Source organism: Halyomorpha halys, unplaced genomic scaffold, assembly GCF_000696795.3.
Source record: "Halyomorpha halys isolate HHAL.00 unplaced genomic scaffold, Hhal_1.1 Scaffold2683.1, whole genome shotgun sequence".
Classification (NCBI taxonomy): domain Eukaryota; kingdom Metazoa; phylum Arthropoda; class Insecta; order Hemiptera; family Pentatomidae; genus Halyomorpha; species Halyomorpha halys.
The window spans coordinates 474-16,037 of NW_027112434.1; the positions used below are offsets into that span (position 1 = coordinate 474).

Consider the following 15,564-nt stretch of genomic DNA (forward strand, 5'->3'; position numbering starts at 1 on the left):
ATAGGTTATCCTGACTTGTTGTTTGCTCATTTATTATCATTTTACATCATTATTAATTTTTTATTATTTATTTTTTTAATCTCTTTTATTTACAATTATTCTTTCATGACGTTTATTTTATCTCTATATATTTTTTCCCCCTTCTCCGTGTTGTTTTTGTTTTATGTGCATCTCCTGTACTTTTTTAGCTTAATATTTTACGTATTTTTATAAAGATATTTTACTCTTGCCACTGTTATGTGTTTTTTATTCTTATCATTGTATCTTATCTTTGTATTTTTATTCTTATCATTGTATCTTATCTTTGTATTTTTATTCTTCTCATTGTATCTTATCTTTGTATTTTTATTCTTATCATTGTATCATTTTGTATCTTTTTAGCCCTGATGAAGCCCTCCAACATGGGGCGAAACATCGGAAAATAAATAGTTGTAAACTATTTTTGTTTCTATTTTGACCGCAACCCTGACCATCTTCTTATATATAATTATAGATCTAGCTTGTATAATAGCTAAAAACACATGTTGGTCGGTTCCTTATTCTTTATTATCATAATGTTATTAATTTTTAAGATATATTATAGTTTAGATATTCTACTTAATAGCATGTTTATTTTTAGGTATAGCTTTTCTCCGAGTGGAGTATATCACGTACCTGAAGAAACTAATTATGCTGGTATAATCGAATATGTCAATACTCTACCGCTTTCTCCTTTTCCGGAGGTCTTTGGACTTCATGAAAATGCAGACATTACAAAAGATAACAAGGAAACTCAAAATGTACGGCTATGTGTATATTTTGGTTCATTATTTATATTTATGAACCTTTGTAGTAGCCAAGAAAAAAAAAAAAATTGAGCTCCTCTTAAAATTTGAGGTTTTACATTTCAAGATATTAGAATCTGAAATTAAATTTTTAAAAAATCAGACCATCCTCAGCTTTTATCCAAAACTGTTTTGAGTTTTTTAAGATTATTGTTTTTAAAGACATTACCATGGTCATATCTTGGAAATAATGAAGATGTAAGAAAACTATAAAGTTTTTTGGAATCACTGTTCCAAAGCCTTATAGGAAAAATAAAAGTAATTGTTCCCTGAACTCAATTTTGTTGCTTTTGCTTGGTTTTAGCTCCCAATTCCTGTCAGGAGCCAAATCCTGGTGTAACACCACAACACAAGGCATCCTGTGTGTAACAGTTTTAGTGCCAAAACAACTTTGAGAATTTCGATAAAACTTGCTTTAAGTGTATTCTCTTTATAGCCCTTAAGCTTTCAGTTTATAGATTTTTATATATTGTGTTATTTTTATTAGTTTTTTCAGTATATTTGGCATTTGGTTGTAAAACATGGTACCTGTAAAACTGAAAACTTTTACAATGTTAAATTGTTTGTTAATTACAATATTTTACCTTCAACCAGAAGTCATTTAATATCAACTTTTTTGTCGAAGAAAACAAATTTCTCAAAGATTATTTCAATAATTTATAAAATCAGCCTTAAAAAAAACCAATGATGCCCAAAACTGCAATTCATTAAAATTAATTTAGTTACTGTGTTATACGACCTGACCCCTCATTTATAAATTTTAATATTAATTGGTTTTTTTTTTTAACTTCTTCTAACCACAAATAGTACTTGTTTTTCTCATTTTATTTATATAGAACAATAATACAAATTATTCATATTAACCCAGCAATTTCAACATGAATGAATTAAATAAAAATTCATATTTTAGATATTTTACTATTAAAAAATTATTAACCTTTGCTGTTAATGTTCTTTATTATTATTATTATTATTCCAGGAAAAAAATTTAAATATTTAGATAGCATATTGCTTTTACAAGGAAACATTTCATTTTATAAATAAATTAATCCAGACATGTAAAAAATCAAGAAATGTTAACTGTTACCATGAACAGAGCAGAGGCTTTGGACAATGAACAATTTAATTTGAATATTGTTAAAAACATAAGAAAGAAAAAATACTTTCATTTGTTTTATTTTTTAGCCAATGCCAGATATGCCAGACACTAGTAGAGCTGATCTAGTCAGTTGCTTCTCAGAATTCACCCTGAGAAGACCTGTATCAATCTGGCCAGAGAAAATTATTTTTACTTAAATCTCAGTGCAAGTGTGTAAATTTAATAATTATAAAAATTACTAAATGGCAAATGCCATAATTTAGACAATATAAATAAAGAGTGAATTGTTTTATAGTGATCATGATCAATTAAATGAACTAATGTTCTAACCAAAATATTTAAAACTATTTCAAGTGAAGTTATGATGAAAATAATTATAAGGAATCATTACAAGGAAGTCGTCTCAACAAGTAGTAAAATTTAATTGAAATTTATTATAAGAAAAATCCAGAATATATGATTATAGGAGAAAGCATTTGTTATTTATATAAGAGGTATAATTTCTCATGTAAACAATAGTAAAAATAATTAAAAATTTAAATAAACAAAATATAAACTTAAATCCTTACATCATATTACATTATAATATTTACATTACATTGTAGTATAACATCACATTACATTATAGTAAAAAATAGGTTAATCGAACTTATTTGTGTTTTTCATTGACCGCACCCCCATCCATCTTCTCCTCGTTCATCATCCACGGTCAACTATCTCTCATAATCATATTACATTATATAAAATTTTTATAATTTTCATAAAATACTTGTGGTTGGAAGTTGATTGAAGTTCACTGCTGTTTTAGATGATTTATTTTAATGATTATTCATAATTATTCCTGCTCTAACATTATCATAATTATTTTGATCATGATCACATCAATATAGTTTATTGTTAATTAAATGATCTATATGATCGTATCTATTATTCAAGTAATTTTGTAATTATAAAACTTTAAATTGAATAACTTTCTCTAGCGATACTGCATATGCTTTACTTAGATGGCTTTTGAGCAGGAACTGTAAGATCCATGCAGATTAGTGCATGGCACCGGCTAATAATATAAAACGAACAATAAGAGTGACACATTAGACAAGTTGAAAGAAGCCAAATATTTATTAAATTAGCCTACTAGTAGGTGCCGTTAGAAGAAAGCAGCTGCAAAAGACCGCATTTTACAGTCCTAGAAACTGTTCTATTTTACTTTTTGAGGATGCTCTGTGTCCAAGAGAAGGCTCCGGTGACATAGCAACATCTGATAGACCAAATTTTGAAATCAGACATCGCTCCTTATCCACTTGTCTATCTCATTAAAATCTTAGCACCAGATTTTCAAACATATCGAAAGATATTGAAACCAGCTTTACGGTGACTTGAAGAAGCTAACCTCATAATTAATTGGGATAAATGCCTACTCTGTCAGAAGGAACTCAAATACCTGGATAATATATTTAGTGCAGAAGGACTTATGTTATCAGAATAGCTATTGGTCCATTTACTGTTCATGTTAACAGTCAATATTTTTAATGTTTTATTTGACCATTAATGTAGAACATCTCTGGAATATATTATAATATAATTATAATGTATTACACATATTATAATGTAGTATATGTATGTTTTTAAGAACTTGATTCGTCCCTAATGGTGTTTTATTTATTTTCATTGTTTACTTCAATAAAATAGTGGAAATCCAAAAATACCTAATTTGTTTTGTTCACCTACTTATAGAACACCGAGGATATGGTAGGAAAAATATTTAAGTAATCAATGTCTCAAATTTTTGGTTTCTTCACAGCTAAAGGTTTTTATGTATGTAGGAAGTGAATAATTTTTTTTCTTCTGAATCACAGATTTCCTCTCACATTTTAGACATGAAGGAACAAATTTGTTATTCTGTATTTGTCTATTTGTTTGTGTTTTACTGCTAATACTATAAATCCAATTTCTGAGAAATGTTCTAGAATTGTGCACTTTGGTTCCTATACCATATTAATACACTTATCAAATTGCATTTTCTAGTTTTGCTTATGCTTGCAGAAACATATTATCCTTGGCATACCTATATTTCCAAAGTTGGGGATTGATGAAGAAAAGATCGAGTCAATTTCATTAAATTCTATTCACTATTTTCGTTCTAACATGTGCAAAAGTATTTTTCTTGACATGCATCTATTTCATTACAGATATTTTATCCTCCAATGACAAATCAAATTTAGTAAAAACTAATAAATTTCAAACCTTGAAATATAGGCAATTATGTATGTTCATGCATGTTTGGAATGGTGAGGAAACTATGCCAGACTTTTTTTTTTATTTTTTGATTTCTTTTTGTTACTTTTGTTTGATAGGATTTTTCTCAGCATACTCTTAGCTTTGGTAAGAAAACATTTTAAAAAAAGTAGAGATTTATCTGACTTATGATCTCATCTCACTTTATAATAAATGGTTATAATAATTATATATTTTAAATGTATTTTAATAATATTTCAATATTAATTGCAATAATATTGGAAAAACCTTATAGCTTTTAGATAGTGTTCTTCTCACTCAGACGCAAATAACTGCTGGTGCAGGAGGAGAAGACATGGAAACCATAATAACAGAGCTCTCTGATGATATTTTGGATAAATTACCATATCCATTTGATGTATTTGAAGTAGAAAAAAAATATCCAACTGAGTATACCCAAAGCATGAATACAGTTTTAAGACAGGTAATTGTTTAGCTATGATATGTATAATAGGCTTTTTACAATTTAATATTTGCTCAAAAAAAGTAATATATAATCTATCATGAAGGGCTTTTGGAATAACATATTAAAATATTTCCTAGGAACTTATTCGATATAATGGTTTGACAAAAACAATACGTAGGAGTTTAATAGATGTGGTAAAAGCTGTAAAAGGGCTTGTGGTTATGTCAAAAGATTTGGAGGAAGTATTCACAAGCATGTTAGTTGGAAGGGTTCCTAACATGTGGATGAGTGTTGGGAAATCATATCCATCCCTCAAACCGCTAGGAAGCTACATATTAGATCTTCTACAACGGTATATCCTTATTCATTTTTTAATTGTCTTAATAATAGAAATTTGTACAGTTAAAATATTGTCATGTAATCTTCTTATACTTCTATTTCAGTAATGATATTTTATGAAAATACATTAGTGTTAATATTATTACTATAATATCTATGCCTTCTTTTTTAAATTCTTTTATAGTTGTGAACTTACAGTTGAAAAGTATTTTCTAGTAGACCCTTTTGGGGAGGTCCATTCTTCTCAACCTCTGGATCCATTTTACAATTTATTTTCTACCAAGCCCTCTGTTAAGATGGAATTTGGTAATAATATGACTGTATTGGATTAGTATAATGTCAAATTAGGTAGATATTAATTGATACTAATAAAAGATAAAATATAATATTGTAGAGGTGAGAATATACAAAATAAATGATAAAAAAATTTTTAAAAACAGACAGTGTCCAGGTAAATGAACTATTATTATAGTAATAATACATAATTGAAGGCATTATGGTAATAATATTAACACTAATGTATTTTTATAAAATATCATTACTGAAATAGGAGTATAAATAAGATTATACTGATGAATACAATCAATTCAGTTGAATGTCAATATAAATATGAATTTGGGTTTACTCAAACCGGCATTGGTGGTTTGAAAAGAACCAGTTCTTTTAAACTACCAAAATATTAGTATAACACATTCATTATTTATCAACACAGCAAATAATAAAATGTAAGTATTTTTTGTGTATTTTGCCAGGCCAAAAATTTTATTTTTTTAAAAATAGACATTTCTACTTTTGTATCTTAATTTTGTTTTCCAAACAAATATTAGTTACTATTTTGCTATTACTGTAATATTACAAAAAATTAACTGAATATGTATTTTATGAGTTTAAGCTTTAATTAAACATTTTTTTTTTTATTATCCAGTCATATAGACCTGAGGTGCTTGTAAATGTATTAACTTATAAAAAATTAGTGAAAGATTAAAATAACAACATCAAAATTTGTAAAACGTTAGTAAATATGTTAGAATTATATTGCTGTGTATTTTTTTAAAAAAATGTTTCTATTATGCTCTTCTGAAAACCAGAATTTTATGCACTTTATTGCTAAACCACTGTAAAATGTGGTACAATAGGTAAAATTTAATTAACAAAAACAGAGACTTAAAATAAATACTTTTGTAGTATTTTAATTTTAAGATTAAACTTATATGATATACACTTTGATCCTAGCCAATATACTGACAGTATTCCCTTGACTTTTTATGGGTTGTAGAGGTACAAATTCTTTTTATTATAATATACATTTCTGTTATGGAATATTACATTCTTTTTTAGGCTTAAAGTTTTTCAAGACTGGATTGATGGAGGAATTCCTAATGTATTTTGGTTGTCTGGATTTTATTTTACCCAATCTTTCTTAACTGGAGTTCTTCAAAACTGTGCAAGGCAGCAAAAGATATCCATTGATCAACTCGGTTTTCAATTTGAAGTTATGAAATTTGAGTCCACAAAAAAAATTCCAAGCTTTGGAGTTTATTGCAAGGTTATTGAAACTGTTTATTAACTTAGTTACCTAGTATCTGTAGAATTTACCTAAAAATAAAAAGAATTTTTATTGGGTACCATTGACCATGAAGATCTTAGGCTGCTTGGTTTGGTCTATATACAGACATTTTATACCCCTACCTCATGATGCTGGAAACTATTGTTTCGATTGTGCAATGGCAGGTTATCCACAACTTCTAACCAACCTCTTGGTAGCCAATGCAGCAGTATATTATAGTAATTCATACTTAAACCTCCAGAATGAAAACCTGTTACAAATTATCTCAATCCATATTATTATGGCTGATTTGGGTCTGGAATATACTTCACCAAAGCAGGCTATCCATTGGCCAAACTTCCAGGTTTTTACCTCATAAACTTGAAAAACCATCTGGATGAAGATACTTGGGGTAAGATCATCACCCACATAGAAGGCTGGTGAGTTGCTCTTAGTTAGTATCTTGATGAATCTGATTTAGACTGATTAAACAACATGGAGAGGAGTCACCTATAGTAGTATTGACCTCACTCAATTTTGATTACTTTAAAATACCTATTAAAAATGTACCAACTTGGTTGACTCCTATAAAAAATAAAACATGTTACTTAATTTAAACTTATTTGTCATTTAATTAATTTCTTTATCAAACCAATATTTTATAAAACTTAACCTACGCTGAAGTGGCATGGCAAGTAATGTAATAATAGACCAATTGTATAACTATAGGGTCTGAAATGATATATTTAGTAAGAAAACCATGCCACTCCACAATAGTAACGATCTATGTCCTTTTCTGTTTTCACTTTATCTGTCCCTATTCTTCTGTCTAATTCAGGTTTTACACCCAGTGCTCCGAGTCTTACAAATTACCCACCTCCTGATCCACATCCACATCTCAACTACAATCCACCCGATATAAACTCTATCCTATCATCCTTCCTGTTGGATCTGCAAGGTACTATTGAACCGCTTATCACCCTTCTCACCAGAATCCTTACCGAAATTCCCTTTAATCTCCCATGGATCTTGCATCCTTATCCCATTCCCTCCTTCCTTCCACTCTAACTGACGCTATCCAATCAACCTCTGTAATCATTTCAACTTGTCCTTTCCATTTAACATTATCAGCTGTATAGTACCCCCCTGGTAATTCCCTTTCCTATAACCACCTTGATTCTTTATTATTCAAATCCTTCGGATCGTGCTTCATTGCTGGAGGAGACTATAATGCCAAACATCAACGATGGGGATGTCATACATCCAGTACCCGTAGTAATATCCTTTCCCGTGTCACTGCCTCCAATAGGTATTCTATCCTCTCACCCATGAGTCCTACTTATTGGCCTACATCCTTCAAGACACTTCTTGATTTCCTAGATTTATTTATCACCCCACAAATTTCCTGTTCCCGGACCATTATTGAATTTATAGATGACTTTTCATCAGACCACAATCCAGTTATCCTTTTCTTACATTTGAACTTCGTTCCTAAGCTCTTTCCTCCTTCATTGATTAAAGGACGAATAGACTGGGACAAATTTCGTGATGATTTGGAAAACAAACTGGACTTAAAAATTCCACTTAAGACTAAACATGACATTGATGAAGCCATAGAAAACTTTACAGAATCTATAAGATTTTTCATATACGACAAAATGGCAATCAGTGAAATTAATAATACCATTCATACTAACTTGCCACAGCGCATTTGCATCTTATTAATGAAAAACTTAGAGAAAGAGTGAAGTGACACAGGACTAGATAACCAACAGATAAAACATATTATACTAAATTGACAAACAAACGTAAAACAGAACTTAAAAAATTCAAAACGCATAATTTAACTGAAAACCTCACGATTACTGACAAATCTTTATGTACAACTACTAAGAAGCTTTCAACTTCAAGAATTTTAATCACCTACTTCTTACTGAATCTCAAACACGGACAAAATCGGACAAAGAAAAATCTCAAATATTCGGTCAGCACCTTCCTAAAACCTTTGAGCCACACTCCGACATCCTTAATCCGACCCACATCGAATACATTGAAGAAGAATTGAATACTCCACTCCAAATGACCCTGCCACCTAAATCATTTCATCCTTCAGAGATATCCAACATCATCCAGAAGTTACCTTTCCGCAAAGCTCCTGGTTATGACCTAATTTCATCCCATATATTTTCCTGACCCATGGAAATTATCCATAATCAAAATGATTCCCAAACCTCGAAAGCCACCAGAACACCCATCCTCCTACTGTCCTATCTCTCTGTTACCTATCATGGGCAAACTCCTTAGGAAACTCATCTTAAAATGCCTGTACCCAATCCTTGATTCCAACCACATAATCCCAAATCACCAGTTTGGATTCCGAACATCTCACTCAACTATCCAGCAATTTCATGGTGTCATGTCTTTCTTAATGTAGAATAGGCTTTTGATCGAGTCTAGCACTCAGGACTGCTATACAAGATCCGTGAATTCCTACCCCCTACATATTTTCTCATTATCCGTTCTTATCTCTCCGACAGGTTATTTCAAGTTAATCACAACAGCGCTTATTGATTATAGGTTGTATCCTTTATACAGTTTTTACAGCTGACATCCCAACCCATTCTAAAGTGTTAGGATAGTGTTCTCACCAGAATAGTGATATCAGAGAATAGTGTTCTCATCACGTATGCCGATGACACATGTTTATTGTCAGGGAATAATGATCCTTCCATTGTATCCTAACCCTCCAATCCCACATCACCACCCTTGAAGAATCGCGCCAAAACTGGAGGATTAAAATAAAATCTAATAAATCCCACCAAATCACATTTACCCTTGTCATAAACCCATGACCTCTTGCCCCACGGTATTTTATAATAATATCCCACTTATTTCTGTTGAACAGATCTGTTACTTAAGACTACATTTGGACAAACGACTGATATGGAATACTTATACAAGGCTGAAAAGATAGGAAACTGCTCCTTGATTCCGACTATTTCAACATACAATTATATACAACATACTTGACAAAAGGTCTAAACTTCCAATCCATTACAAAAGACTGATCTACATGACTATTATAAGGCCTATCTGGACATATTGAGTTGAGCTAAGGGGCTCCACTAAACCATCGAATTCCTCCTGAATCCAATCCTTACAGTCCAAAATCCTTAATGCTCCTTACTTTGTCACAAATCAAGTCTTCCATCAGGGCCCCAATGTTCCCTATGTTGCCAATTTGGCCAGAACCAGATACCAATCCATTCATGATTAACTTCCCAATCACACAAACCAACTCGTTTCTAACTGGCTTCACCTTCATTACCTAATAATCCTCCTAGGCATCTGAAAAGAAGATGGCCTTGAGATCTCCTCTAGAAATGTTTTTGGAGTTCTATCAATGGATAGTTTCTCCTCATGTTTGTATCATGCCATAATATCACTTACAGCAAATTTACTTGATGTATATATATTTATACAGTTGTATAATAATAAATAAATTACTAAAAAAAATTCAGGTTTTACCATTTAATTTATTTTTATGATGATTTATTTTTAGGGATTATTTATGGAGGGTGCTCGCTGGAATAGAGAAACAATGTTACTTGCTGAATCTTTTCCAAAAATCCTTTTTGATACCATACCAATTATATGGTTTAAACCTGGAGTGAAGGTTAATATTTATTTAATGTAGTAATTAATATCTTTTGTACTATTTACTGCTTATAAATTATCATATTATCATTCTTGCCTAGAGCTTTTTGCAGTTTAAATATTCTAGATGAATGGTCTTTGTCTGTTTTATCTAATCATTTGATTCCTCTGAAATAGATGTATATACTTTTGCGAAGAGAAGATGGTTGGGGAGTGCGGTCAAAATAAAACACAAATAAGTTGAAGTAACTTATTTAACTAATAAGTAAATAATTAAGTAAATTATTAAATAAGTTACTTCAACTTATTTGTGTTTTATTTTAACCGCACCCCCCAACCATCTTCTCCTCGTATAAGTCATCCACGGTCAACTATCTCTCATGAGTATATACTTTTGGTCACAATTATGATCAAAAATATTGAAGCTCAGCCAGAGATAAAGAAGACAATTTTTTTAAATTAAAAAAATTACTAGTTGATGATACTTTGAACCATAGCCTCATTTGAAGAATTTCATTGGCAGAGGGTATTGACAGTTTCTGATAAACAATATTAATGCATCTCCTTAACAACATTCTAACTAAGTTCTGTTAATCCTATACTTCAATGTGGGAGGGTTCATGATCTTTGTTATTCTTATGAAATTTTCTTCTTCTTCCTGCCTTTAAACCTGATATCCTTGTTATTTTTTTTAAATTTCTTTTGTTAAGAGTTCTTTTGGTAATTTACCTTGGTTATTTTAGTATCCCCTGGTAATCACAGTAAGTAGTCTCCTATTTCTCTGGCATTGTTTCCAGATTTTTAATTCATTTGCTCAACCATGTTCTTCATCTTGGTTACTTCAATAAATAACTTCATATATTACCTGAAAAGTAAACTATTAAAAGTTAAACCTACGGGGCTCTAAAAAAGATACATCTTTCACAACTCTTCTCTCCAATGCAACACCTAAAAACCAACAACTTATTTCTCTATCTCCATCTTTGCTTCATGAGACCAACTACTCTCATCACCATATTGCTACTCACCCCTCTCTTATCTCTTCTTCAACAAATAATTCACCCTCATCTCTCCGCCGCAGTACTAGGATTAGAAATTACAGATCTACGGCTAAACTCACATCTGTACCACACACCTCCAGCATTTTACATAATTCTGTTCATCAACCCTCCCCGCAGAATACATCTACACCCCCTCGATCTCAAACTTTTTTCACTGGTATTGTGACCCCTCAACCACCTGATATTCCCCCTGATAATTCACTTCATCTTTCTTCTTCTGTTTCCTTTCATAACAAACCCTACCACATTTTCTCTCTTCTTAAATTATACTTTCCTTCCCACAAATATCACATTAATAACTTGTGTAACCTTAATCAGCGCCTAGCAGATAAAACAGAACAGAGAATTTTCCTCCTTAAATGTAGATCCAACTCTGTTTTCCTAAATCTATTGACAATTGCGTTAAACATTTTCATACATCAAATTCTCTTAAATCCCAACTTTCTCATTCCCTATTTAAATTCAAAAAAACATTATTAAATTTAAAAACTAAGAAAACTCTTTAATAAATCAATTTCATTAATACCAAAATTAATTCTCTTTCATCATTGTTAGCTTCTGTCATTGGTTATGATAATATGACTAAACTTAATAATGGCATTAAAAACATTTTTACTTCCACCAAACAATGTAAAAAACTCTCACTCATCTCCAAATTCCAACATATTTATGAACAATCTCTATCCACCAAAATCTACCCCAAAGACCAAGAAAACTGGGTACATAATATATCTTCCACCACTATGCTTACCAACGTTGTTAACATTCTTAGTCTTGGCCCCAATTTTGCCACCCCCATCTCTAACCCTGCCAAACTCATCCCACAACTTATTGCTGATCTGGAATATATATATAGAGACAACCTATTTGACATCACAGAGAAAGACAAAGAACTATCCCGCATCCAGATTAGCAATATGATATCCAATCACCTACAACATCCCACATCCCAACCTTCCCTTCTCTCTCCCTTATTTTTCAAAGACTTATCCCACACCAGATCCTTTCTCAAATCTAATGACCAACTTATTGTTACTAGAGCTGACAAAGGAAACCTGACTGACATCTTAGATAAGACTGAGTACATTGAAAAAATTACACAACTCCTCTCTGACCAATCCACCTATCTACCTTCAACCCGTAATCCCACCCGCTCACTTATGAATAAGTTTAATCAGCATATTAAAACCCTTCTTCAAAATAAATTAATTAACCGTCCCACCTACTACAAGCTAATTTCTTATAATTCTTTACTTCCTTGACTGTACGGACTTCCTGTCCGTATCCAAATCCACAAACCTGGCAACCCCCTTCGCCCCATCATATCCAATATTAATGATCCATCTTCTAAACTTAGCCAATTCCTCCTTCCGTCTCTTCAGTTCCTGAGCCATGACAACCCTTACGACATCCACAACTCTTTCTAACTATGAGAACAATTAATATCCCTTAGAATTCCCGCTAACTTTATTCTTACTTCATTTGATGCTGAAAGCCTCTTCACCAACATACCTATCGACAGAGCACTCCAAATTGTGGAAAAGAACTGGACTACAATAGAACCACATACCACTCTTAACTTAGCCTCATATCTTGAATCACTTGAACTATGTTGCAAATTTGGATATCTAACTTTTCAAGGAAAGTTCTTTCACCAAACATTAGGTCTCGCCATGGGAAACTCTCTCGCCCCCGATCTCTCTAACATTGTGCTCAATGACCTCCTTGATTCCGTCATCCCTTTATTCCATAACGACATTTTATTTTTAGTCTTGGACTCAAATCTCAAAATAAACTATCTTACTTTTTTACTAATACCAAGGATCCTATTCCACTCCAATACCGCTCTAACGTTGTATACCGGATTCCTTGCTCCTCCCCCAACTGTAATTCTTCATATATAGGCGAAACTAAAAACCACCTCAGATCACGTATTTCTCAACATAAATTATCTATAACTTCCCACAACTCATCCGCTTCCAAACTTTCAGAACATGCCCTTACACTTAATCATGCTTTTGTTTTTGACCATACCACTATTTTAGCCACTGTTCCAAATTACCAAAAGAGACTCATCTCAGAATCCATTTATATACACCTTGAACCCCTTCCAGTTAACCACAAAATCGATAAAAACTGTATCTCATGGCATACATACAGCCATATATTAAACTTAATTAAGACTAAATAATTTTACACTCATTTTATTATCATCACCAAACATTTTTCTATTATATTCTATACTTTATTACTTATTTTTAATCTTTTTATGTACTTCTTTCTACATCTCACCTTGTACTTTTATATATATTTTTATTTTTATTTTGTAAACTTTCACTTCCGTTTTTTAAATTACCTTATTTCACTTTATATTATTCATGTTACTCCTGTTATCTTTACTATTACTATTATCAGTGTAGATAAATGATTATTTTCACGATATATAAATACTACACGTTATCATTGTTTAATTATTTTTTTTACTTAATTCTTTGTAATTTTTTTTTTTTTTTAATACTACTCTTTATTTACTTTTACTTATTATTAGTTACTTCTTTTACAATCATTGTTATTATATCCTATATTGTTTTATTTTCTTCAGTATAATCTCCTATTATTAGTAACGATATGTGTCATTCTAATTTTACTTAGTTATTATTATCATATTTCTGTATTTTTCTCTTATCATTTTTCATTTTTCGTCATATCTTTATCACTACTTCCTGAATACGTAATTGAAGTCGAAATAAAGCCGTTAAACGGCTGGCCACCTCGTCCCCACTCCTCCACGCTTCCGCTTCTTTATTGCTTTCTGTTCAACCGATTGCTTTGAACAGGTAGGTTGTCCTGACTTGTTCTTTGCTCATTTATTATCATTTTATATCATTATTATTTTTTTTTAATCTCTTTTATTTATAATTATTCTTTGATGACATTTATTTTATCTCTATATTTTTTTCCCCCTTCTCCGTGTTGTTTTTGTTTTATGTACATCTCCTGTACTTTTTTAGCTTAATATTTTATGTATTTTTATAAAGATATTTTACTCTTGCCACTGTTACTTGTTTTTATTCTTATCATTGTATCATTTTAGCCCTGATGAAGCCCTGCAAAGTGGGGCGAAACGTCGGAAAATTAATAGTTGTAAACTATTTTTGTTTCTCTTTTGACCGCAACCCTGACCATCTTCTTATATAAACTATTATTATACTGTTTTCTTTCTTTTCTTTTCTAAGTGCATTAGGGTCCCTTGAAACCTAACACACCTGCCATCCCAAATATTTCTCCTGGATGTTTATTTATATGTTATTTTCATCCTTGCAGAGCCAGAGGCAGCATGACTCAATTGTCAATTTTTTAACTATCAATTTGTTACTCGAGCTTCCAATTTGAATTAGATTGTGAAGACTATTTTTATGCAATATTTCAATTAACATCTTGATATAATCAAAGCATTATTAACATACTAGTTTTTTTTTTAATAGTAATTATGGAGTAAGCAAAAGAAATTTGGGACATTATCAAATTTTTTTTCTAGCTTTCCTAAAATACTTTTGCGACATTTCTCCTATTAGCAATAGTCAGTAATAAACATGTGTCTTCAACTGAGTGGAAGGCCAGTTTTATAATACCTACAAGCCAGCCAGTCCACCAACAACTCGTGTTCTCTCCCTTTATTGTGAACTATCATATCTATCTGCATTTATAAACATCTGTATTGCTTGGTAGACAGTGTAATTAACTCTGCTTTTGATTGGTTTTAAAACAATAGCATAAGTAAAAAATTTAAAATGCAAGAAATTCATTACTTCTGCTCCTGCATTTATCTGTATTAGCTCATTGTTAGTAGAATTTAATTCACATTGTGAATCTATTGGGAAGATATCAGGACATTAATCCATTAAAATGTCCTTAACAACATTAAAACTTAACTCTATGATACTTTCTTTAACTACCACCAAATGGATAATTTCTAAATTAACCTGTCCTCACCTTCTGACCTATTAGTTGCCATGGAGAAACTTCAAGAAGATTTGAATCAAATTAATCACTAGGCTAAAGAAAACAAGTTTAATGAATGGAGAGAGAGAAAACCAAAGTAATCGTAATAGGATCCAATCATCTCCTGAAAACTATTCCTCATATTCCTACCTTGTTCCTAAACAATAATCCAATAAAAAATCCTAGTGTTACGATTATTATATATATATTTTATTTTATTTTATACCAGATCAGCCTGGCCTTCCTGTATACGCGACGTATTTGAAATCGAAATAAAGCCGTTAAACGGCTGACTGGCTACCTCCTCCCCACTCCTCCACGCTTCCGCTTCATTG

At 31.2% G+C, this 15,564-nt stretch overlaps 1 protein-coding gene across 1 annotated transcript in view; it reads left to right on the forward strand.

The window, feature by feature from the left end:
- Positions 1–619: 619 nt before the first annotated feature.
- LOC106691676 (dynein axonemal heavy chain 3) overlaps positions 620–15,564 on the forward strand; it is a gene marked incomplete at its 5' end in the record, with an annotated part of 22,103 nt that continues 7,158 nt past the window's right edge. Inside the window, 5 exon segments of the mRNA XM_014437526.3 lie at positions 620–779; positions 4,454–4,642; positions 4,762–4,976; positions 6,302–6,509; positions 10,072–10,185. Of these exon segments, the coding sequence (XP_014293012.2) occupies positions 620–779; positions 4,454–4,642; positions 4,762–4,976; positions 6,302–6,509; positions 10,072–10,185 (886 nt within the window).